This window comes from Condylura cristata, unplaced genomic scaffold, assembly GCF_000260355.1.
Source record: "Condylura cristata isolate star-nosed mole 26May11 unplaced genomic scaffold, ConCri1.0 scaffold00041, whole genome shotgun sequence".
Taxonomy (NCBI): Eukaryota; Metazoa; Chordata; class Mammalia; order Eulipotyphla; family Talpidae; genus Condylura; species Condylura cristata.
Window position 1 is genome coordinate 2195586 of NW_004567142.1, and position 25391 is coordinate 2220976.

General features: G+C 48.5%; 3 protein-coding genes across 6 annotated transcripts; all 3 read right to left on the reverse strand.

Moving 5' to 3' along the window:
* Nucleotides 1-375: 375 nt before the first annotated feature.
* Nucleotides 376-4907, reverse strand: LOC101628889 (seminal plasma protein A3-like). The gene is made up of 4 exons (XM_012733483.1): nt 4832-4907; nt 1172-1303; nt 859-995; nt 376-432 (listed from the first exon to the last, which is right to left on the reverse strand). Exons 1-4 carry the CDS (start codon nt 4905-4907, stop codon nt 376-378), a joined length of 402 nt encoding a protein of 133 aa, XP_012588937.1.
* A 6595-nt stretch (nt 4908-11502) lies between these two features.
* Nucleotides 11503-12642, reverse strand: TEX101 (testis expressed 101). The gene is made up of 4 exons (XM_004693943.2): nt 12501-12642; nt 12188-12370; nt 11908-12036; nt 11503-11757 (listed from the first exon to the last, which is right to left on the reverse strand). Exons 1-4 carry the CDS (start codon nt 12640-12642, stop codon nt 11528-11530), a joined length of 684 nt encoding a protein of 227 aa, XP_004694000.1. The 3' UTR covers nt 11503-11527.
* Nucleotides 12643-18892: 6250 nt separating this feature from the next.
* CD177 (CD177 molecule) lies at nt 18893-24976 on the reverse strand. 4 transcript variants are annotated; one of them, XM_012733669.1, is made up of 9 exons: nt 24894-24976; nt 24666-24818; nt 24279-24461; nt 23570-23689; nt 23256-23372; nt 20708-20848; nt 19931-20116; nt 19672-19761; nt 18893-19363 (listed from the first exon to the last, which is right to left on the reverse strand). In XM_012733669.1, exons 1-9 carry the CDS (start codon nt 24943-24945, stop codon nt 19134-19136), a joined length of 1272 nt encoding a protein of 423 aa, XP_012589123.1. In that variant the 5' UTR covers nt 24946-24976; the 3' UTR covers nt 18893-19133. The 4 variants fall into 4 exon arrangements, with proteins under 4 accessions (XP_012589123.1, XP_012589122.1, XP_012589124.1 ...); XM_012733668.1 differs by having other exon boundaries at nt 19672-19803; XM_012733670.1 differs by lacking the exon at nt 19931-20116 and having other exon boundaries at nt 19672-19803.
* Between the last annotated feature and the right edge of the window lie 415 nt (nt 24977-25391).

Consider the following 25391-nt stretch of genomic DNA (forward strand, 5'->3'; position numbering starts at 1 on the left):
AAATGTGAAATTGGTAGGCCACAGAGCATAATAAGCTATTTAATTAATCAGTACATATATTTATTCTTAGGAGGTACTGCCAAACACTTTTCCAAAAAGCATTTCGATATTTTTATTCCGTGATATCGATTTTTTTTTTTTTTTTGTTATTTAAAAGACCAGAAACTGGGTTCACTCATTTGCTAAAATCAAACAGGATCCAGTCATTCTGCGGCTGTGTTGAGTCCCTCCCTCGAGGAAGATGGCTGCCCTCAGGCAAGGAAAACGTGGTCACTTGCGCAGGGAAAGTGGCTTACTGATTGGCTTGGGCGGGAGCCGCTTGTGCCATTACAGGGACGCCAAGCATCACCTTCGTGTTGCGATTTCTTGATTCCTTCACTCTGGTTTCAGGGCTTGGTCACGGTGGACATAGGCGCGGTCCACCGACGCGGGCTGGGGGTCAGTGGCAATGAGCTGTGTTTATTCATTCAGTAGCCTAGGGGGCGAGCGTTCCTTTTCTGTCTACTGCTCTCTACCCTTGCTCAGAACCTGTTAGGGTGGGCTTTCCTCCCTCCCCAGCTTCTCTCCCAGCTTTCTTCCACACACCCTGCCCAGGTCCTCCTTCCATTCTTTACCTTGCAAGCTCTGTGTTCGTCCTCTAACCCTCTTCTTTCCATCTGTGCATTTTGCTTTCTTTCTTGACCTCCCTCAAGCTGTCTTCCCTTACTCCTCTTGGAGCTTCCACTTCAACCACCTCTCCACCTGCCTCTTCCTTCTTTCTCATTCTTCCCTGTGTCACATATCTCTTTTCCCAGCTCTGTCTCCCCCTTGCTTATCGTTGCCTTTCCTCACCCTTCCCCGCCTTCCCAAGGCTCTTACACAAAACCTCCAGGCTCCATCTTTGTCATAGTCTGGACTGAGTGAGCACCACAATTTCCCAGGACTAAGCCCGACAGATGTGCATTCATGATACTCTTTGCCCTTGTAATGAAAGGGAAAGACACACTTGGCATGGTCTGAAAGGAGAGGAGTGGGTGAGAAAGTTCATCTTACCAAGTGAATCGGCACATGAGCAGAACCCGTGGGCTGAGTGAGGAGAGGCTGGTGGCTCCCATCACGAGGTCATCTGGAAATTCCCTCCTTGATCCAGGAAGCCACCTGCTCCTCACACGAGGAAAAGCTGCCCACTCACCTTCTTTTGTACAGTATTTCCATTGTCCGTTATATTTCGTAGTTAGAGAACACCACCGGAAGAAGGAGTTCTGAAGAGTGCACTGAAAGTAAGTTACGCCATTATATTTGAATGGGAAGGCACATTGAGAATCTGAAAAAAAGCAAAGAAATTTTTTCTTTTGTTAGCCATTCCAGGTGTCTTGACTTCATTGGTATCTCTCTTATTTAAGCCTGGCTGTCATCACCTGGGCCCACCATGTACACAATCTTCCACGAGCACTGTGGATGTCAAGGTCAAATTGACATGTTCTGGGCCTTCTTGGTGGCACAAGGCTAAATTAAAGCACAGCACTGTGAAGCTATCCGCAGCATGCCAGGGAGGTGACCCACATGGCACAGCAGAATTCTCCTGTCTCACTCGCATAAATTTTTAAAAATTGACATGGTCTTTGCCCGTAAGGAAGGATTCTTTAACTTGGACCATTTCTATGTGCAATGGAGGCTCAAATTTGCCCACCTCCACCATCAACAGGATGCTTGACCTTGACACATCAGTGACACTGGCTCTTCCCATGCAGCCTGGGAACGTGTACACCTGCCTCCTCCCGAGTCAAGTCAGCTCCTCCATGGGCAGTGGCTCAGCAGACTCCCTGTCAGCCACCTCCCCACTGTGCTGCATGGCTTTTATGATTGCCACTTTGTTTTCATTATTTCTCAATGCTGATTACTTGTACCAGTAGAATTAATCTGTGTCGTGTGGAGTCTAACACCTTTGGTGCTGAAGAGGAGGAGCTAGAACAAAATGGAGACACAGTGAGAATCCATTTTGCAATGGAACCTTCTGGCATCTCTAACTTCAGTTAGGCTGCCCATGTCTAGGCCGTGGGAGTGCATAGCTAGGAGGAGGCAGCTGCTATGACCTTTGCTTGACACTGATCTGGGTTTAAGATGCACAGATTTGTCTGAAAATTAAAATAGAAAGTCCTTACCAGAGCAGTCAGACAAGAGGAAATAAAAGGAATTCAGACTTAAAAAGAACTGAAACTAGTCATTATTATTTGCTGATGATATCTATATAGAAAACTATATATTCAGCTAGTAGAAATAAAAATACATACAACAAAGTCGCAGGTTACAAAATACAACAAAAGTCTATTGGGTCTTAATGGGAAAAGAAAATGTAGAGCAAGAGAATAGAGAAATTCAGAAAATAATTCCATTCACAGTCATATCAGAAAGAAATGCCTAGCAAATAACTTAAACCAAGGAGGACTAGAATTGAAAGTCCAACAATAAACCCATGTGCATAGCAGCAGCGACTCTATGATAAAGCAGCTCTGATCCTAGGGAAGGACGACTTCTTCAATAACAGGCTCTGGGTCAATTGGAAAGTCATGTAGAAAAGAGTGGAGTTGCATCACTCTCTAAATGCATATACAAAAATAAACTGCAAATAGATAAAGACTTAGATATAGGACCTACAACAATGAAATGCATAGAAGAAAACATTTGTGATACCTCTCATGACACGGAGATAAAGATGTTCTGATGAGTCAACCAGCAGGGCAAGGGAAAGAAAACAAACAAGCAAGCAAAAGAACAACTGGGATCACTTCAAGTTCAAAAGCTTTGGGCCCTCCCTGGTGCTGCGATGGATTCAGTGAGTTCAATCCCCAGCCAGAGAGGTGACCCACAGGGCACAGCAGCTCTCTCCTGTCTCCCCGCTGCTCCCCTCAGCAGTGAACTTTGTTGATCTACCTGTTTTGCTCCCCACTTTGTCTTTGGTGAATTCTCTCACCCCCACACCTCTGGCCTGTATCTCAGTTCTTGTATGCATAAATAAATAAATAAAGCAATCAATCAATTTAAAAAAAAAAGCTTTTACACAGTGAGAGTAAATATAGAAGATTTAAAAGACACCCTATTGAATGAGAGAAAAATTCCACATAATACAGAACTGATAAGGAGTTAATAGCCAAGACACAGGAAAAGCTCACACAACTCAATGGGCGTGTGACACAGACTGCAAAGGCCTCCAAGTACAAGTAGCAGGGAGAATGTGGAGAAAGCCAGACCCTGTAGCACTCTTACAGGGAATGTAAACTGTTGCAATCTTATGGAAAGTGATCTGGATTTACCTTATAAACTAAAAATGAACCTACCCCATGACCCACTCTTGGCAACCATCCAAAGAATATGAAGCCATTGACAAAAGACCTGTATGTTCCACAAAGTTCACAGCAGTATGTGTCACAACAGCCAGGATATGGAAGCTGCCGCAATAGCCATTAACAGATGTTGGGACCAAGAAGATACAGGCTCTCCACACCTACAGTCTCTCCACGCCGTGTATAGAAGAACGAGGGTGTAGGCAGAGGTGCAGGAGTCAAGAGTCACAGGAGAGGTGTGCTGCACCCTACGGGGGTTAACTTCCTGGCCAGGGATGAACTCAGGACATCACGGTGATAGCACTGAGACCACCACCCCATGTGATAACATGCAGCCATTAAGGAAAGATGAAATGCAGCTTTTTTCAGCAAAATGGGGTGAGTTTGAGAGAATTATGTGCAGTAAAGGCAAGTCAGCACAATAAAAACAACTCCAGGACATTTACAAAGCAGATAACCAATGATCTGGTAAACTAGGAAAGCACAACAAAAATAATTCTTAGACTCTGTGAAAGAAAGGTATACTGGTTACGAGAGGGAATCGGGCGAGGAGAAAGAGGATGGGGGAGGAAGAGGATAGGACTTTAACACGACGGTTTTAATGGGGGCTGAGAGTGCACAAATTGGAGGTATGAAAATGTACCCTCAAAGTAAAAGATATCTAAATGACTGACTGATGGAATTGCGGGAAGACAGATGACTTGATAAGTAAATGCCAGAATTAGTGGACTTGGACAAACATCCTGAAGGGCTCTGAAGTTAAGAGGGCGGGAAGGGAAGGGATGGAGGGATTCAGGGATGGTGGTGGGGAAACAGATGCAAAGAGCAAACAGAAAATATAGTAAGCAGAAAATACAAAGGAAAAAGGCATAGTTATAGGTTATATAAGGTTATAGTTGTCATAAAAATGAATTAAAATCCCTGTTAAAAGGGTTGAACAGGTAACTTGTCTCACAAGCAGCCACTCTAACCATGGCACTACGGCAAATGGTGGGGGCCTCCCTGGTGGTACAGGGCTTAAAGTCTCAGTGCTATTAAGCAACCACCAGCCACTGTGGCCTGAGTTCAATCCCAGCCAGGGAGGTGACCCTCAAGGCTCAGCAGACCTCTCCTGTCTTGCCCGCTGCTCCCTTCAGCAGATTTCAAGTGGGTCCGCCTGTTCTGTCTCTGGTGAATCCTCTCACCCCCTGCCCTTGGCCTACGCCTCAGTTCTTGTATGTATAAACAAATAAAACAAATCTTTTTTCAAAAAAGATAAAGAGGTAATGAGACTGTGTCTCTTTGTGGAATTTACAGTCCCCACAATTATTTTTTGAAGTGAAGAATGAAGTGGCCTGATAGATAGAAATCAGAAGTCCTGTAACATTCTTTGCAAAAAAAGGGTAAAACCCTCCTAGCATCTGACATCAGGACAGACTTAAGACATGGCGGATGGAGTCGGTGCCCCTGGTATCGAGGCCACAGGATACATCAACCCACTGAGACGCAGGCCCTTCCCCCTCCCCTCTTACCTCCGTCAGCACCGTCCAGCTGTAGAAAGACACAGGCACAGGCCCAAACCAGCAAGAGTCTCAAACCAGGTGCCATGTCTGCATGCCTTCTTCGTGCTGACAGTTGTCCACCTGTCTGTCCTCTTATAGAGCTCACTCCCCTTGCATGACCCCCTCCAACCTGATAAGAATCTAGCTCACCTGGACAGAATTAGCACATTCCTTATCAAGCTTATCCCTCAGGCGGAATGCACAGGGCCTGACCAGCAGGTGAAGGTTCCTGAGCCTCCATGATCTAGATGCTCTTAAAGAGAGGCAGAGATGATCCTGAGTGCTTTGTTATTCCCCGGCCGGGCACAGGGACCAACAAAAGATGAGAGGACCTTATGCACAGCAGTGATCATCTCATTTTCTGACTGTAGGCTCAGTGTCTGGCATGCGGTTCAACCAGCACATCCCCAGGGACTCAAAGCACTGGGAAGGAGCAAGGTAGATGTGTATTGGAGGGGGAATAAAAGTGGGGAGGTGGGGGGAGGAGCGACCTTTAGAGCGGACTTGGCGAAGTCATGTGGTGAGGCTGCTCCTGGAGCTTGGCAGAGACAATGGCAGCCGTTATCTTGATGTCATGGGGAATTACGTGGTATATCTGAATTTCCTCTGTCCCAGCTCTTTGGACCTTTCTAACCTTTTTTTTTTTTTTTTCGTGGTTCTCTGGCAGAAGGTATCTTAGATTTGTGACAAGACTTAGCACCTCAGCTATCCTGCTTCAGATTGAGCCTGTTTGGGCATTTATCCATGACAGGATGGATAATTTTTGAAGTTTTACTGGAATCTGTTATTTGAAATCCTTTCTCCTCTGTTCAAGCCAATTCTATTGAAAATCTTTCACACTAAATCAGTATATCTTTTCTTTGCCTTTGCATTGCATGCATTGGCAGTTCCCCTATTAGAGCATGTACCCCTTAACAGTTGGGGCTCCTGCCTACCCCTCAGTTGTTCACTAACAACACCAACTATCTGGGCATTTCTTACCCCACTCAGGTTGACACAACTGAAAATCACACAGCCCTATAAGACAATCATTTTCTTCATTCTAAGGCACAGTCCTGGAATAGATGATCAGAGCAACCTTAAAATACCAGTTGCTTCAACACTCTTTCAATCTGTATCAAAACCCCATTGACTGAAGGCTAGTGGGAGTCATCTTCTCTGGAGAGAGAGCACTGAAGAGCCTTCCAAACATCCAAATGTGTTCACTAGAAGACTTGAGGATTCACAAATGACACTGGAACAACACCCCAGTGAGCTGGTATTGACAGAGCTCCTGGCACAGAGGAAGGCCCCACGGCAGCTGAAAGCTTTTACAGCACAGCCCACAGCAATGCTGGGTAGGGGGTCTGTGCCCATTTTGCAAGGTAGGAAACTGAGGTTCACCACAAGGGAAGCATTTCTGTATGAGTAAAGGGAGCTCCATGCCTGTAGCTATTCTGGGGAGATCAACATGTGCCATAGGAGATGTGGCAGGAAACTCCCACTCGGAAATGTCCACTACACCAGGCAGTTCACACAGCTTTTCTGCCCAACTCACCCTGAGCCTTTGAGACATGTTCTGAGCCTCAGTTTCCTCCTGCTTGTCCTCTTCCAAATGGAGACATGTCTGGCTGCTTGTGGTGCTTTGAGGCCCTGTGGGGATGAACTGGTTGAATCATGTGCTGGACACTGAGCCCGTAGTCAGAAGACGAGATGGATGCTGTTGCACACCCCAGGGAGAGAACAAGGTCCTTGGTTCCTGTGCCTGGCTGGGAAGTGCATAGCACTTTAGGAACATCTCTGCCTCTCTTTAAGAGCATCGAGACCATGAAGGCTCAGGAAACTTTGCCTGCTGGCCAGGCCTTGTGCATTTCACCTTAGAGGTCAGCCTGACCTTTCTGTCCAGTGGCTGCGGAATGTGCTAATTTTGTCCAGGTGAGCTGGATTCTTATCAAGTTGGAGGGGGGTCATGCAAGGGGAGTGAGTTCTATAAGAGGACAGAACAGGTAGGTGCTTGTCAGTACTGGAAGGCAAGCAGACATGGCACCTGGTTTGAGACTCCTGCTGGCTTAGGCCTGTCCTATAGTCCATTCCGGACCATGTGGCTGGAGGTGAGAGAGGGCAGAGGGAAGGGCCTGTGCCACAGTGGGCTGACGTGCTGTAGCATCAAAACCTGTGGCAGCAAACCCATCTGCCAGGTTTTGAGGTGCTAGGAAGAGCTTTGCATTTTATTTACTTTTCAAACAAGTCATTGAAATGTAAACCTAATCCACCTGACCTCACCATCCATGAAGTTGATGGCTAAAAATCTTTTGAATGGCTCCCTCACTCCCTAATATGCATCCAGTCTCCCAGACATGGGCAGCCTACACAGGGCATTTTTTATGTAAATGGGGTTTAATGTTTAGAATTCCCTCTCAGGGGCAGTGCCCTCTCAGGGCCTGTCCTGTGGTTAGTGTGGTGTAGCTGCCTCTCAGCTTCATCCTTTGAGTCACTGTGCAAGAACAACAGGGGGAAGTGAAAGATTCCCAAATCATGCGCGTGTTGAGACATCTTTGATATTCCAGGCTTTCTATGTGCAAGACAGAATATTAATGAGAGTAACAAGAAATGACCTATGTTCACAGACATTCTGTTTAGACTTTTGATGTTGATCTGGAGAAGAAGAAACTACAGCTCCAGATTCAACAGATCAACAAGTTAAAACAAATTACGATCTACAATCAGACTGCTTTGTGGTCTAGGAAGCTTATCTGTTGCCTGGAGCTTTAGCTCTAAGTACATAATAACTCAGCTTCTACTGGGTCAAAGAAGAGGCTACTATTTGTAGAAGAGGCTACTACTCAAAGCCCAAAACACCTGCCACCCCATGCCCCCAAAGAAACACTTAGACGAGAGTTTGAGAACATACCAACAGCAGAAGCTGGCACGGATAAGACTGTGCCAGGGAAGAAAGAGGACAGCTCCAGGCCTGTGACCAGACTGCCAACTGCAGTCTATGCCAGTGCTCACAAACAACCTAGAGTGGAAGTGACACAGGCTGTACTCTCACTGAATACCAAGCTGGCCTGGAGTTGGGCATCGCTGTGGATTCCCTCCCCACCACACAACTCTGGCATCCACAGCAACGGGAAGTTCAAATTTCTGAGCCTACTACTGTTAAAGACAATACGGGGTCTTCCCTGGTGGCCCAACGGGTTAGGACGCAGCACTGGCTGCTGCCACTTGAGTGCAAGTTCGACCCCTGCCCCAGATGCGACCCACGTGGTGCAGACCTCTCCTGGCCTGTCCGCTGCTCCCCTCAGCAGTGTACTTGGTGGTCGATCTGCCTGCTCTGCTCCCCACTCTGTCTCTCACCGCCTCTGCACCTCTGGCCTGTATACCAGTTCTGTATGCATAAATAAATACATCTTTAAAAAAATACAGTATTGGCACAAAAACAGATACATAAATCAATGGAACTGAATTGAAAACCCATGTATACAGCCAGAAGAAAGGATGAAATGCAGCTATTTGGACAAAATAGAGGAATCCTGAGAGAATTACATGCAGCAAGTAGGTCAGAATAATAAAGAGAAATTCTGGATATTTACTTGGAGACACTTCAATAACACTTAAAAAAAAAAAAAGGGAAAATAAATAAGCATTTGGAGTGTTCTGAGGTTAAGGTGGTAGGATGTGCGACTTTAAAAAAAGAATTCAAATCAAATTTTACACCAAATGCATTACTTTGCAATTCTCAGAAAAGTTTCCCTTTATAAAATCAGGGTGTTTTTTTTTTTTTTTACTTTAATGGAATTTTCCTTAAAATGAACTTTCTTCTGCATATTGAGAAAATTCAAATCTTGAGGTTTGTTCTGTTACTTTTTAGCACAGAATATTAAATATATAAAATTAATAAAGAGATATTTTCATAAAGTCTCACAATTTTTACTCGCCAAAAAAACTATAACATGTTCCTTCAGTGGAAAAACATTAATAAAAGGAGCAAACAGCTGATACACAATACCATGAAGAAATCTCACCAGCATTATGCTGGTGAAAGGAACTTCTCGAAAGCTTCCATACTAGATGATTCCAGGCTTTATGAGCTTTTTAAAAAAGCAAACCTATAGTGGTGATCAGTGGTGTCAAGGGCTGGGCTGAGGGATGTACTTGAGGAGAGTTTTGACTGTGAAGGAACTGTTCCGTGCTCTGGTTAAGGACTGTTTAATTGACACAGTAATATTTTACTGCAAAAGAAGCTATGTTTTTGGAAGAGTTATTTATTTATTTGTACAGAACTGGGGTATAGGCCAGAGGTGTGGAGGGTGAGAGGATTCACCAGAGACAGAGTGAGGAGCAGAACAGGCAGATGAACAGAAGCACACTGCTGAGGGGAGCAGCGGGCAGGTCAGGAGAGGTCTGCCGCGCCATGTGGGTCAGCTCCCTGGCGGGGGATGGAACTCCTGCTGCAGTGCTTCTGAGAGTTTCATAATGTGGTGCTTTAACCCACTGCGCCACCAGGGAGAGCCCAAAAGAAGCTATTTTTTATTTTGAACATATCACTGGTGTAACTGTGTGTCCCATATCCAAAAATGAATCCATTCTGTTCTCTTATCCATTTCCCTAGTGATGGATATTTGAGTTGCCTCCAACTTCCACCAAAAATACACAGTAGTATTACATAAATTGTATTCCTAAACCTTTTAGCATAAGGCAAAAACCAGATTAAGTGTCCCATAAATGTGGTAATTTTTTGGTTAACATGAAATAATAACAGGACTTGAAAAACTAATTTTCTGGTCCCCAATCAAAACTGACCTCCAACTAAGACATCTTTGCCCCAAAGGAGAGTGTGCTCACATGTCTACTTTAACTCATCTGAGAAAATAGAAAGAGGAATCCTTCAATTCTTACCTTTTTGCAATGTCACATCCCTCCTAAACTTCTCTGTGTGAACTTGCTGGCTTTTCCCTTCACATTGGTGCCAAGTTGAAGGTAATGGGTTGCAGATGGCAGTTTAGTTATTGGAGGTGTGTGTGTGTGTGTGTGTGTGTGTGTGTGTGTGTGTGTGTGTGTGATAAACAGTTCTGGAAGATCAATAACATAAAGTTGCCATTAACATCTTCCAGCACTGTTAAGTTGTAAAGCTGTTGGCCTCTCCCGGAGGTGCTATTAACTTATCAGGGAAGACCATACTTAGTGGGAAACAGTTGTTGCCAATTGGATAAGTCAGGAGCAGATTATGCTAAGTGAAATAAGTCAGAGGGAGAAAGACTTTGACATAAGGTAGGCAAGTGTGGGGGGCAATGTTGAGGGGGAGAAGAGGTGAATTTCAGGGTGTGAGAACACAGCAATGTGTGAGGACAGAAGTTAACTCCACATAAATGTAGGAGCAGATGTATGGCAGAATTGTATTTTGCTGTTCCCACTGTCTCCCCACACCCCCAATTCTTCATATTCTCTTGTTCTCTCTCCTCTATCAATTACATAGAAATGAAAAGATCCAGAAATATTGTAATGTTCAGCTGAAACTTCAGCTGAAATTTTAAAGTAGGTTTTGTAAATTGAGGCGGAGATAATATCCAGGTTAACACATGCAATTTTCAAGTGTCAGTCTGAGAACCAAGGCCTTCTGGTGTGATCATTGCTACAAATGACCGATTTGAAAATGATGTGTGCTAGTGGTCTGTGTAAAGCAGATGGTAAGTGCCAGGCGCTGGCACTTTCCTGGGCCCCATCTCTTTCCTAGTGCCTTGGGAGGAAAAATCCCTGTGAAGTTCTCTTTTCTCAAGGTCTTGGGGAATTTCATCAGCCCTATGGGCTGTCTAGATGGCATCAGAATCCTGAAGCACTTCCTAGTCAGTGGGACTTGAGAGTTGGAAGAGACTGGGAGGAAGCAAGGAGGGGGGGTGGCCGAGTTTAGTGGGGGTGTGGTGTTGTCCACTGGTGCCCAGACAAGGTTGGAGGATTCCCAGTCGATGCCAGCAGGGAAGGTGCTTACTGAACACCGTCATCAGTAAGAACTTGGACACGAGCAGCAGTTAGCAGCGAGAGGCAAACACCAGATGGCTCCCTTAGCCCTTTCAGCTCTGTAGCAGGCCCTGGATGAGGAGGGTGGGAGGGGGAAAAGGCCTGCACTGGCTGAACTTAAATCTAAGATGATAGAGAAAAGTGAAATAAATCAGAGGAGAAAGACAAATACTGAATGATTTCATTCATGGTGGAATATAGGAAAACAAAACACAGGAATAGAACAACTGAATCAAAACAAGCCCTAGCAGATGCAAGCAAACTCTAGAAATTGGACCATAGATGGAGGCTACCAGGAGAGAAAGGAAGAGGAAGAGGGGAAGGGGGCTCAATGGACTATGCTGGAATGTTAGCAGTGCTTTGGTGATGAGCATGGTGTGGTAACAGTATGAACCTGTCCTCCTAAAATATGGATAGTGTTATAAATCAGCGTTACCGCATTAAACACAAAAAAAGTTTTCCAGATCTCCCCTTCAGCAAAATGTGTAGGTTGGAGATTAATTTTAAGGGCCCTTTCAGGATTAAGAGTCCATTTCTAGTCTTGGGGCATGCACAAATCACAGAAGAAACTTTATTAGAAATAACAAATACACCTACAGGATCTTTCTATTCGCCGTCAAATCTCTGCCTGCTCCCCAACTCGATCATCAGCAGTCAAAGGCTCGCGCTTCCTCAGGGACGATGGGCAAGCTGCTGTAGCAGTGGCGGTAGCAGTAGCGCTGACCTCTGCACTGCAATGGGAAGGCAGGTGGCCCCATTTTCAATTATTTGGGGTTGAGAGAGAGGCTGAAATGGACACTTTTCCTTCACCCACATGGGTCCTATTGTAAAGAACCCAGACATGAGCCTGCAACCAGCTGAGGATGAGCAGCCTTTGATCTCCAGCTCTGCGTTGATGCCTCCTACGGAGCAAGAAGGGGAGGGAGATAGAGATGTTTTAGGAAATCTAGAGTCCCCCCATTCCTGGAATCCTGATTGTGAGGGAACCATTTGGGATCCTCTCAGAGATGTCTGGTTTTCCACCCTCTGAAACCATCGGATGTTCAGTTTACCTCCAATAACCTGAAGTCTTCCTTGATAGCAGTGAGTTACTCCACTGGGACAGGGAAGAGAAGGCGCACTGGAACAGGACCCCAAAGCCACACAGGTTGGGCAGTGGAGGCTGGTTGCCTTTCCGGGAGCTGGAGGGGAAAGAGAGGGACAGCTGAGGAATAAAAGATAACAGTCTGGGGTTCTTTTGGATGTGGGTCTAAGTGAAGTAAGAAAACAAAGAAGAACGACCTGTATAGAGTTGTAGCATTTCTCTTACCCACTTCTCCCCTCCCAAGATACCTGAGGTCACTTGTGTTTGCAGTAATTCAGATATCCCTTCTCTGCTGTTGCAAAAGGACGACCCACAGTAGTTGCTGTATGAAATGGTGAATATACCAGGAAATGGAGAGTGCTGGACAAATGTCACGGCCTGTTCCCCTTCAGCGATGCAGCCCTTAGTGGCCAGCACTGCTGTCTGGCCCCCTGTTGTGAGACAGTAGGAAGGGATGTGTATGGTGGACCTAATACTTGGCCTGGGGAAAGTCAAACAGAATTGGCAGGGACATAATCACCCTTCCTCCCACCCAACCCCATTCTGCCATCTTCACTTTACCTGTTTTGATGACCAGCACAGACTCCTGGCAGTATATTTCATTGTCACAAGTCTCAACTTTCTCTGTGGTCCAGTTAAATGGTTGCTCTGAATCACCTTCTATACTCACGGATATACCCTTGTGACAGTAGAAATTTTCCATATCTGAGGAGAAAATTAAATAAAGGTCAACATCTGCCCTTCTCTGTGGGACCCAAATCACTTCTTTCCCACTGGAAATACAACCTCTGTGACCCAGCTCTTCTCCCCACACACCCCCATACACACAGTTTGAGCAGGCGGTTCCCAGGAGAAACAGCAACAGCAAACCCAGGAGGCGACAGCTTCCCATAGCTTCCTTTAGAGAGGTTCCGGAGAACTGTTGAGGATCTGTGCTTTAATGGAGAAGTCAAAACTTGTGAACCGCACAACTTGTGAACCACATAGAATGAAATTAAACCCAGGCTCTAGCCAGTCACTGACTTCAGGGTAGAGTTGCTGGCCTAAAGCTGGGACAGTCTGTCCCGAGCTGTTTGTGAGCTGGAGTGAGTTGAGGAGGCTGTGGTGCCTCTGTTCCCATATCTGTATTCACAGCCCAGCCACCTAGTAGTGTTGAAGGCCCAGGTGTTCCTCAGGCCCCTAGAGTCTGGCCCAGAGGCCATGTGTCCCTCAGACTCAGGAGTCCTACTTCCAACCTGGGCTTTCTCAGGGCCCAGGGAGCTTGGTCCCCAATTCTGAGTCCACCAGAACTCAGGATTCTGAGAATCCGGCCCTGTCCGGTCGAGAGTTCCAAGAACTTGGGTTCAGTCTCCTTTTCCCATAGTGTGTGATCTGTGGGCCGTCAACCTGCCCCCCAAGTGCTGGCACTTGCCCCCCTCAGGTCCAGGAGTCCCGGCCCCTCCAGCCCTCTCCTCCCTCAGGACCCAGAAATTTGGGTCCCCTGCCTCCTTTTTTCCCCCTTAAAAAACTCCTCCAGGGTTCCAGATAACGTCACAAAAACCTGGCTGTGCTGAAGGTACTGCTGGCCACAGTGGTTAAAATAGTATAAGTGAACGTTTCTTAGAGAAAATGCGACGTCCCCCCGGCCCTACCTGCTCGCCCTTTACAGTGGTGGAGGCAGGGAGGTGGGGACAGCCTCACCCGGCCGTTACTCGAAGCCCCATTGGTCAGCCAGAAGCAGTGGATGCGCTTATTGGACGAGCCTGGAGGACCGCCGTTGGGGTGGAGAAGCCTCGTCCCGGCCCGCTCCTTAGGGGCGCATGCGCAGAAGGCCTAGTGGCAGGCCGCTTGGCAAAGGGGGTTTGCGGGATTTGGTGGTGCCAGGCGCGCAATGCAGGCAGTACTCTCAGGGAATGTTCAGGGGATGGTGCGTCACCTTTCTCTCTTTTGGGGCTGTGGAGTCGGCTCCTCCAGCCTTGCTAGGAGGTCCAGCCCTCCGCCTTTGCCCACTAAACTTTTCTCTGTGCCCACCAAATCTCTCACTGCCCAAATGGCCACTCTTGTCTCCTGCCCGGCTCCTGCCCCATTACCGTCCGGTGGCCCTAGGTGCTGGGCGTCAGTTTGGCTGTCTCACTATCTACCCCACCCCGGAGTCATCCTCCAGAATGTGGCCACCTAGCTCCCTCCATGTACTTCTGCAAGGTGTGTAGAGGAAAGCCAGCTCTGCTGTTGTTTCTGGCAACTCCAAAGGTATGAATGCGAGCAGTAAATGTGATGGATAACTGAGTGTCCCTGTCAGTATCATAAATCAGATGTGACATTTAGATTTCTTGTTCATAGCTGCAAAGCTTTCTGGATATGACTTGAAATAATGATGCCTTTTGTGTGCTTGGTATTTTTTTCCTCTGGATTCTTGGCATACATGGATATTTGTTAAATAGAAAAATGTCTCCATTAGAATGGTATTGGCAAAGTTCTTAATTTAATGTAAAAATATTAACTCAAATTGTTTAAAAAAAGCAATAGAAGAGCAATACAAATATTAAGAGACATAATGGAGCTAAATTAAGAATTGTTCTTTTAGAATCCTCCCAAAAGCTTTTAAAAACTAAATAATCATTCAAGACAAAAGAGCTGCAATTAGGTTATATTGTTGTCCTAAACAAAACAGGAATAGATATGTGATTCAGAGATGAGTAATTAGGTGTCAAATGCCCTTAAGTCCTAGGACTGGAGGACAGGTGGGTTAGGGTCTTCAGGAGGCCAGGAACTAATGAAGCACGTCACAATGGCCAACCTCTAATCTTGCCCCAACAACCAAGGCAGGGGCAGTGCCCACAGCCCCAGGAGAGGATGGCAGTAAGCATGTGTGCCTCTGTCATCACTGTCTGGCTCACGTGTTCCAGAAATTTCAGCAGAGTATGACTTGATGGGGCCCAGTTCTTTCATATGAGATGTAGGAGTTAAGACATTGACACCAGCAACTGGAAGTATATTACTCATCTTCTAGGATAGTGAGTTAATATCTGGAGTGAATTCTAGGACTTCTCTTTTATACTGGAGAAAAATAGTGTTCCAAGTTTGGGGACAAGAAATGAGCCTGTCACATGCAGTCTCCTTACTGTATCCCCTGAGAAGGTCTTAAGTAAAGTACATAGAGGAAGGGACATGGTGGTGGTGGCTCACCTGTGAGGCAGGAAAATGTTGCTGCAAATCTGGAATAGCCAAAAGGTGGCACTTGGCCAACTGGCCTCAATCACTGAAACAAAAGACAGAGAAAAGGTCATCAGGGCAGGTTGACGGCAGGGATCTGTGCTGAAGTTTAATGATGGGATGAGGGTAGAATTAGGGGGGAAGGTGTCCCTAAAAGTGAAATCAATGGGAAGCCTGCTAAGGTGCTGCAGGTGGAAATTTTTGGACTCTGCTGGGAAGAATTACCTGAGGATTTAGGGCATTTTTCTCTACTTCCCCAGATTAAGCCTGGAATCCTATAAATGAGGGGGAGCCTGAGTTTGTTTTGGAGGGACCCTGTAGTACAACCACAGTGGAGACAGTGAGTGTTCCCCTACATTAGAGAGATAGACGGGTGCTGGGGCTTTTAAAAACTGGGGCTGAAGAACATTTATCTGGGAGAGTCAGTCACTGGCCAGAGGGAATGTTCAGAACTAGTGGGAATTATTTGAATGATGCCTCTGGAAGGATGTTAATCCCCGCCATGACCAAAGGTGGACTTTTGGTTCAAGTGCCTTTCCCAGTGTGCCTAGAAGGACCACAAACTCATCATGTTGACTTTTATGTTGCTCCAGAGTGCATAATGAGAATAAGAACCTGAAAATTCCCCACACAGGTAGCCTGATCCATGGAGGGAGGCTATTATGGTTAGAAAGTCAAACGATGCTTCTGATACATCATCACCCCAAACAAGATAGTAAATCAGAAGCAATTTTTTCTCCTGGAGGAATTTCTGAGAGGCGTTGGCGAGCCGGGGTTGAGATTGCTCTCATGTCTCTGTGTCCTGGACCTGTTTGGTCACCACAAAAGCAGAAGGACCTGGAGAATGAGACAGTGTGTGACAGGCCTACGTGGCAATGGCAAATGCAGCTGCAGTTCTAGTTGTGATTTCTTGCAGATCCTGGACACACAGCTATGGCTCTAAAAACTCATTTTCTTATATTTATTGGGAGACACAGCTTCATTTGCTGACCTCAAGATTTGGTTGGTTCTCCAACAATCTCTTATAATATGGTGGTGAGGGACCTTGATCATGTGGTTTCTATAGAACATCACACTGGTCAATTTCATTGATGAATTTTGTTAACTGGATCAGACATAGTGGACAAAAAATAAATGAATTTTGTTAACTGGATCAGACACAGTGGACAAAAAATAAATAAATCAACACCTTGATCATGTGTGAATAAGATGCTGGTGCCAGTCTCCCATTACATTGGTATACATTCTAAGGGGTGTGTGGTCTCAGTATGCCCCCATATTCTTTCAGAATTGAAAGACAATTTGTTAGAGTTTTGTGGCTGCCTTTGGAAAGGAGCTATGTCCCTTAGAATTTGGGAGGGGCAGGGGAATGGAGCACATTTGACATGCTGTCCTATTCACTGGTGAAAGGACCCCTGTAACTGCCAGGAGTGTGTGGGCCTCAAAGCAGAAAAGGGCTCTGACAAAGGCCCAGGCTGGAATCCAGCTGCACTAAACCCTGGGCTATATGACCCAACAGACCCAACGTCACCATGCGTTCTGTGACCTAAAGAGATAATAGCATAATCACAGTGCAGAACCTCAGGGTTTTGGAGCAAGGGTGTCTCCTCTACAGATAATTGCCTCCATTTTGAAAGCAGCTCCTGGGTCCCAGTGACTACCTGACCTAGTGGCTTGAACTCTACACCATATATCAGGTGTGGTCTGAGCCTGGATATGGGTGTACACCCAGCATCCAGCATCCAGAAACCTTGTGTCTGCCAATGGCTCAAGCAGGGGCTGAGCATGCTCATGAGGTGACAATGACACCCATGGCACCTGCTCCTCCTGCCTCACCTTCCCCCACACAAGCAAGCTCACAGGGAAAGTACATCTGAAGTTTCTGACTGGTTCTGAGAGGAGGCAGACTCCAGGAAGATGTGGGTGGCTGCTGTGCTAGCACCTGACTGAGACAGGCCCTGAAAGAGTGAAGCAGGAAAAGGCTTCTGGTCACAAAACTTCAGGGATCCACCTTGCTGGAGGGAGGATGTCTGTGGGTCTGGTTCTGCATGGGTCCATGGTGAGCACCTGGTCAGGGACTTAGAAAGAGTAAACTTGAGGCAGAGTGGCTCCATGAACTTCCAGTGCCAGCTGGAACTGAGGGGTGGAGCAAGGAGTGGGAGGCACCTCAGTAGTCTAATTAAAAATCTTCAAACACATTCTTGATTACTTTGCCTTTATATACACTAGTGGTGTGAACCCTAAAAAGAGCAACATGGGTTTTTTCCCCTCTTTGTTGCGGACCTCTGGGAAACCCCTTAGATTTGCCTGGCATTATTCTGGGGATAGGCACAGAATGTGAAGATAGTCACATGCCCACCAGACACCTGCATGAGAGGAGGCTCTTGGGATGTGGTGCACAGTGTGAGGCAGCTTCCTCCTCATTGGTGGAGCACTCAGCCATGTGAGCAGGCAGGGAGGTTCTGCATGGGCACAGCAAATGGGCTCACTTTCTCCAAGGTTCACCTGGCCATGGACAGAACTCAGTGCCCAAACCAGCACAGGCAGAGACTAACACTAAGTCCCTGTTACAGTGCTCTTGGGCACAGTGCAACTGCCCTGGGCACACCCACAGCACACTGGACAGAGCTGCATTGTCACAGAGGCCAACTACATGCTGTGGGTTGTGAGTGGACTTCCTTGTACACAATGTGGGTACAACACTGCTGGTAGGGGAAATAAGAAAAATGTCTTTTCTATTGCTGTGGCATCTATTACTTCACACTCACACTCAGGAAGGTCACTGATCTCTGGTGCCCACCATAGAGATGGTTGGCTAATTGGAATGATGAGCTGGCCCATTACTGACATGAGGGCACTGTACCTGCCATCCAGAAGGAAGTGATACACACCTTAAGCCAATGACCATTGTATCCCATCTCCTCCCTCTGATCCAGAATTCAGGGGCCCATGAAATAGGGTGGATAAGGGAGTCCTCCCTCCCACTAGTATGCCCAACACCCTGAAAGAATTTTTGCTTTTGGTCCCTGTGAGCTTGGTATGGGTGAAGAATTCCACCACGGCACCAATCAACTAGAAGCCATGATGCCCCACTCTTCCACCATTTTGTGTTCCTTGTGTTGCTGGACCAACAGGCAAAGAGGGTAACCCTGCTGATAGCCAGAGGGAGGTTGGGCTGCTGGTTCAAGGAAGGCTCTACTTGGAAATCAGACAGTGCTTCGGGGGTAATCTTTCCTTGTTTAATGTCTCTGGAGCAGAAAATGGCCAATAGTCATAAAGATAAGACCACAAGCACTTCCCATGAGATTGGAGATTGGGCCTACAACAGCCCAGGGAAGGTGCTTGCAGAAGGTGAGGGGACATGGAATGTGTCACTGGGGCTTCATGGATTTTCCATCCTGACATTAGAGCTCCTTTCAGGCCACCCTCTTTAAAGCTCCTCTCTCCCCATTCTTCTCATGCTTTCAGCTCTAGTATTAGGACAGAGACCCACTGGTATCATCTTCAGGAAGCTGCAAGCTCTTTGTTTCTCTACTTTACACACACTCTTATGTCTAGTGACTCAAGTGGGATGAAACTCCTGTTCGTACTGGGGCCTTTTCTGCTAAGAGAGATGCCTCTGGTGACAGAGGCCAGATTGACGAAGGACAGACCTGAGCTAGCGACTCTCTTATGGAGCTCCTCCTCCCCACACTGGGCCTCTGAGCGCCTTGCCCTCCCCTCACACAGGAAAACTCCAGCACTTGGAGAAAGGATGCTGTTTTATTATCAGACATGTATCACTGCTTGAAAGTCCCATCTCCCCTAGTATGAGTTCAGCTGCTACCAGCCCTTCCAAATATTGTCATAAGGTAATAGTGTGTGGGTATGTGTAGGGAAGATAATGCATAGAAAGGACAGGTATTTTGATTATGGAGTCAGGAGGAGGACAGGCTTAGGGGGTCAGAAAGGGTTGAGAATCATGGTGAAGTGGGGTCAGCAATGAGGGCAAATTCCCCCCCACTAAAGGGCAAAGGGTAGCCACAACCCCATCATCCAAATCAGATAGCAGGCAGGGACAGCTTTGCTTTGAGATGAAGGCATTTCCTCAGAGTACTCGTACTCATACTCATCGGTGTCATCCTTAAGGATCTCTGTCACTGAGAAGATCCCAATATTCTTGGTGTGTTGTAACAAGGTCCTGGTGTTTTGGGTCATGCAACCCTTTATGTGTATTGTGAAGGACAGATCATCTAGAGAATAAAGATCCAGTCAGAAGGACACCAGGAAATCATACTTCAATTCCCCAGACCCAGGAGTCCCAGACCCTACCCAGTCACCCCTTAGACCTATGAGGCCAGGCCCCGGCCCCTCCTCCCTGACCTCCTACCCAGGAGGTCAGCCTTTACTCCATTAGTCCCTCAGTTTTAAGAGATCTGGGTCCCCAGCCCCCTTCACATTCAGGTCCATGAGTTAGAATCTCAGGCCCCTTTCCACCTCAGGACCAATGAATCAAGGCCTCTAGTCCTTTCACCCTTGAGACCTGGCCTTCAGAACTCACCATGTCTGAGAGAAATGTAACCACTGTAACAACTAGTACTGCTGTTAGGACACAAGACCTCTGTGTTTCCCGAGCAGGATCCAGACCATTCTATACAGACAGGACACGTCAGGGTTCCAGGAACAGGGACAGCTGGGGAGCAGAGAGAAGACTGAGGGTGCCCAGCCCTGCTCCTAACTGCAGCCATCCACCTTGAGCCCCAGAATCCGTGTTCCTGGGGCCCCCATGTCTCCACGCCCAGCCCACAGGGACCCTATACCTGAAGGGGGGAGGGAGTTCAACAGGACGCTGCTGCTATTGGCTTGGTTGCACCCATGGGAGGTGCAGAAATGAGTGTAGGCTGCCAAGAGCACCCCGAGGTGTTCTCCATGAGAGGCGACAACCTGGGAATCGTGTTCCTGTGCATCGCTACAGCCTTTGTACCCCACTAGGAGGGATTGGGGTCCTGTGGGGGAGGAAAGGAAAAACTGGACTGCTGGGAGTCAGAGCTGGGATTCTGCAACACTCAGCAGGTAGAAGGTGAAGGCTGTGCTGAGCTGTGCTGAGCATGGAGGAGGAAGGAACGGTCTGGGAATTCCTCTCAGCTCCGCCTGGTCTGGCTTCCTGGCACCTCCCCTCAGCACCCATTTTCAAATTGCCAGGTCCAACTCGCTTTCTCCAATGCTTTCCTTCCCCAGCTGGCTCTCTCCTTAGCTTAGCTCCCTACCCTAAGTTGCTGGTCTTCTTCTTCCTGATTCCCATTGTCCCAGAGAACTGTGAGAAGCCGGACACAGGACACAGTGGGGTCTGGAGCAGCAAGCAGGAGGTACTCAATATGGAATCTGTGCTGGTGACCATACAGCAAGGTTGCCACTGTGGGGCTGATTCCCCACCCCCAGTTTCCAAAAAAAAAAAAAAAGAGAAACCAAGGCACAGAAAAAGGAAGCAGTTGCATTTGAGAACTGCAGGTGTGAGGGGAAGAGGGCAAGGAATTCAGGGGTCAGAGTGCACAGTGGGGAGCAGGGCAGGGTCTTGCCATCTTGTGCAGCCCACGCACCGACATCGACAAGCAGCAGTGTCTCCTGACACACCTCCTCCACGCCGCATATCTGGATCCTGGGCGCGGTCCATTCCTGAGGCTCCCGAGACAGGTTTCCCTGTGACTGGAACATGACCCCCCGTTGACAGGTCAGGTAAGCTGGGGAGAAGGAATGACCAGGGTCCATGTAAACGTGAAGCCGCCTGGCTGTCCTTCCAAGTCCCACGCTGGGGAAGGTAACCACATTCTGAAGGCACGCTCCTGTGACCTGAGCACCGGGTCCCCCATCTTGATTAGAAGGGCCCGTGGATCCTGAGCCCCACACCCCTTCTTTACACTGTTTTTGCTCTAAAACCTTTGGGGGAACTTTTCCCTTGCCCTTTAGAGGAGCAAGCATGCTCCTCCCACTGGGCATTGGATGGTGAAGAGGTAAAGGGGCACACGTATTCCTTTAACACAGAAGCCCAGTATCCCAGCCAAATAAGCCAATGCCCAGTGCTTACGGAGCGTGTACAGTTGTGGTGCTCTTTCCTAGATGAGCTCATTTAGCCTCCTGAGGAGCACCCCTCTTCTGGTGGCCTCACTTCCTCAAGCAACCCCCAAAGTAGATGGTGTCATCACCACCACTCCCATTTCCAATTTGGATAACAGGCTGGGGAGTGTCAAATCTCTTGTCCAAAGTCCCTCCATTACTTGTTGATGAACTGGACTCACTATCCACTCCCTGGAGAGTAATAGGGAGGTTAGGGGCCATCATCATCCCCAAATTCCAGTGACCCACAAAAGCCCACATGAAAGGCCATGAGCCTGGATCTTTTCCAAAGGTCACTGCCTAGTCCACTGTGTCAGGTGCTGTGACACAGAAAGAGCCACAAACAAGCGTGGCCTTCCAACAGCCCCACAGAGTGGGGCCTCACTCCCCACTGCTTAGACAACAGAGTGGGGGTGCCTGCTGCTCTCCTCCCTGCCTGGCCCCCACTCTCCCTGCCCTCACCTTCCTTCTCTTAGTCAGTTGCACAAGTCAAAATCATTGCTGCCATTCTTGACAATTTTCTACCTTACACTCCATGTTGCACCCATCAGGAAATCCTGTTGGCTTAAGCTGCAAAAAGCCTCCAGAACCTGACCACTTCTCCACACCTCCACCAGGGTCCAGACCCCCTGCCCTCCAACTCTCACCTGCTTCCTCCTGAGTCTCAGGGACTCTCCTTGCCCACTCCCAGCTCCCCCTTACTCTGTTCCCACTCAGCAGCCAGAAGGATCCCCATAAAAAAGTTAAGTCACACCTCTGCTCAGAAGCTTCCAATAGGTTCCTATTCCACTGAGAATGAAATTCAAAGTCCCTTAGAACAGCCCAGAGGCCCTACGTGATCTGGAGCCCTACCTTTCTGTCCACACATCTTGCTTTACTTTCCCCTTATGATGTGCCTGTAGTCACACTGGCCTTCAGGCTCTTCCTTGAACACACAGCTGGTACACACAACCCCAGGGCCTTTGCATCTGTTCCCTTACTCCCAACTGTCCCAGATCATCTTCTTCTCTCTGAATCTGGTGAAAGAGCAATGTTGGCTGAATCCACTCAGCCCTTTCTTTGACATTTTAAGGTTAGAGTAGCAGTAGCAAATAGGCCCTAACAGGACAGACCATCGCCTGAGTCCTCCTTCTTTGCTGAGTTTTACATGGGAAAATGGGAACCCTCCCAGTGTCACCCTTTGGCTTATGTTTTCCCTGACATGTTTGAAGCACCCTTAATTTTCTCTCTGACCACTTCTAGGCAGTAGGGTTGCTGAAATGCCGTGGATGGGGATGGATGGGGAGGGGTGATGAGGGGAAGTGGGAGGCCCAGAGTTACCCAAGGTGTAGAGAAACGCCTTAGAAGCAATGAGTCACTCTGGTATCAAAATAAACAGAGGTGAGCCTCCCTGCTGGTGCAAGGGGTTAAAGCACAGCACTATGAAGCTAGCCTCAGCTACTCCAGCACAAGTTCGCTCCCTGGCCAAGGAGATGACCTATAGGGCACAGCAGACCTCTCCTGTCTCCCGGCTGTTCCCCTCAGTGGTATATTTCAGTAGATCCACTTGTTCTGCTCTCCACTCTGTCCTTGGTGAATCTTCTCACCCTCCACACCTCTGGATGTACCCTAGTTCTTGTGTGCATAAATAAATAAATCTTAAAAAAAAAAAACACAAAATAGAGGCTCCCATACCGACTCTGCCCAATGGAAACAGTAGCCCACCTCTCCACCCCTGACCTTCTCCCTGCCCCCTCTCTCCTGGACAGGCGGCCCTAACTTAGTCAGTCAGGCTGGCCCAACATCATTTAAAACATCCACCAGTGGGTTCTGGTCACATATTCTGGTCACATGATGTGTCCTGGACCACATCAGCTGGACCCCAAGACTGACGGTAGAGTCCCTCACTTTGCCTATGCCTGAGTAATGAGCTTCTAAATTAACGATGGGTCCTGGCTTTGGGGTGATGTGTTTGGATGTCCAACTTTCTTAGGGATCATGGAACCCCAAGGCTGAGGTGGGGGACACAACCTCCACTTCTGGCAGGGCACTCACCTTTGGTGTCACAGTTCTCTGTCACATTTATCGGCCCGATTTCTTGAGTCCCATTAAGCAGGTTGCAGCCTTCTTGGGGCATGCATCCCTGGACTCTCAGATTGGTAGAGATGTCGTCTACGGAAAGGGCAGGGAGAAAGGTGGGGACAGGAGAGAGAGAGAGAGTGTATTCATCCTGGGACCATCCTCAGGTTCCTCCTCCTCTGGGTCCCAGGCCCCCGGCACCTGTCAAACCCCAGGCTCAGGTCTTGGTTCTCTCAGCTTCCCACCCTTTGTGAGTCAGTGCCCTAAAGGAACACCAGGTCCTAGCTCACCTCCATTCATCTGAAGGACCCCGTCATAGCAGTGATCATGCCCGGCAGGGCAGGGCAGCCCCGCTGCAGTCAGACAGCCTTCAGTGGAGAGACAGAAGGGGCACCGCACAGGCCCAGGGGCTGGGAGGTGAGAGACGGAGGACAAGGGGGCTGTGCATTCTGCTAGCTGCCTGCCCCCCAACCCCCTCGCTGGTCCCAACCTCCCCACCCCAACATGCTCTTCCTCTCATGCAAGCCAAGGGTGCAGGGAGGTGAGATCGGTGAGGAGCACCTGGGAGAGAGTACAGGAGGGGGTACAGGTAGAGGTGGGGTTCCCTGGAGGAGCCAATGGCTTTGCCCAAATGTTCCACTAAACAGTTTGAGGAGACAAGACACGGGTGCTCACAAGTAACTCCAGAGAGCAGAGACCAGCAAAGCCTTCCCCCCACTCCCAAGCACGATATAGGATTCCTGGCTCCAATCTACTTTGGAAGAAGAACAAATAAAACACTGGGGGGCCACTCCACCCAGACAGGACAAAGGAACATGTCCCATGGCTGACTCTGAGGCGCTGGTTGAACATCAGAAACCGGCCCAGGTGCTCACCAGCCAGGATGCTACCAGAAGCTGTGCTGACGTGTGGGATGAGGAGGGAGGGACCCTAAAGGAACTGTCACCCCCTCTCCTCCCCGCAGCCACTTTCCTCCTCCTCCGGTCCTCTGTGGAGCACCTGTGGAAGCGGGCCTGTCCCAGAGTGGGAGGGCATTGGAGAGGTCATTGCAGAGGTCCTTATCACACACCCTGGTGTAGGAGTAGATGGAAAGGCCTGGGCCGGCCCTGTGCTGGGTGATGCGGGCCTCCTGGTCAGGTGCCAAGGTGCAGCCCTTGGTGAGCACCAGGTTCTCTTGGAGTCCTGGACAAAGACGGGGAGGCAGGAGGGGGAGATCAGGACCACAGCAGCCCAGAAGAGGTCTGCATGGTGACCTGGGGTCAGAGGCTAGAGAGAGGCCTTCAGGGGCAGTGACCAGGGAGGCAGGCAGCACAGGGCAGCAGGTGGCGACCACCGTGCCGGAGAATGGGGGTGGGGGGATTGCCGAGGGTTATGGGGCCCTCTCACCATTATCAATGAGCAGCAGCGTTTCTTGGCACCTCCAGTTCTGGCTGTTGTCACCACACACTGTTGGTAGAGACTGCCACTCCACCAGCAACTCCTCGCTGGAGTTCCTAACTGTCTCCAGGAAATGCTTCTGGCAGATCAGGGCCAGCACTCCTGGGTGGGGCAGAGCAAATCCATCTCAGTGCACCCTACAAGGGAATTCCCACCCAGGCTGGGGTCATTACTCACCAGGTAGCATGGGGGTGCCTCCCAGAAGGGCCAGCAGCAGAGAAGGGTTCATGGTCTGGTCTCTTGGTACCCTTATTTCCAGGCTGCTTGCCCAGGCACACAGGAAGAGGTGGGTGCTTACCCATCTCAAACAGGAAGATGTGGGAAGGGGAGGGCCTTGCTCAATTGAGTGGCCCTGCCTTTGAATCTCAGTCACCCAAGAAATCTGGGCCCTTCCTCCACCCCAGAACTCCATCCCCCAGCCCACTCTTCCCTCAGACCCAAAAGTCTGAACCTCCAGACCCCTCAGCAAGTAGAAACCGGCATTCTGGCTCCCAGGTCCCACTGGTTCAGCTGAGTGCAGCTATGTGGACCCCCACCCCCACCCCACTTCAGGGTAGTTCAGGAAAGCAATTTCCTCATCTCATGGCAAACGGCCACCTTCTGGCTCCAGATGGGGAAATGGCCCAACTATCTGTGAGGACATTTTGTGGTCGGTATTAACTAGTGTTCATGTCC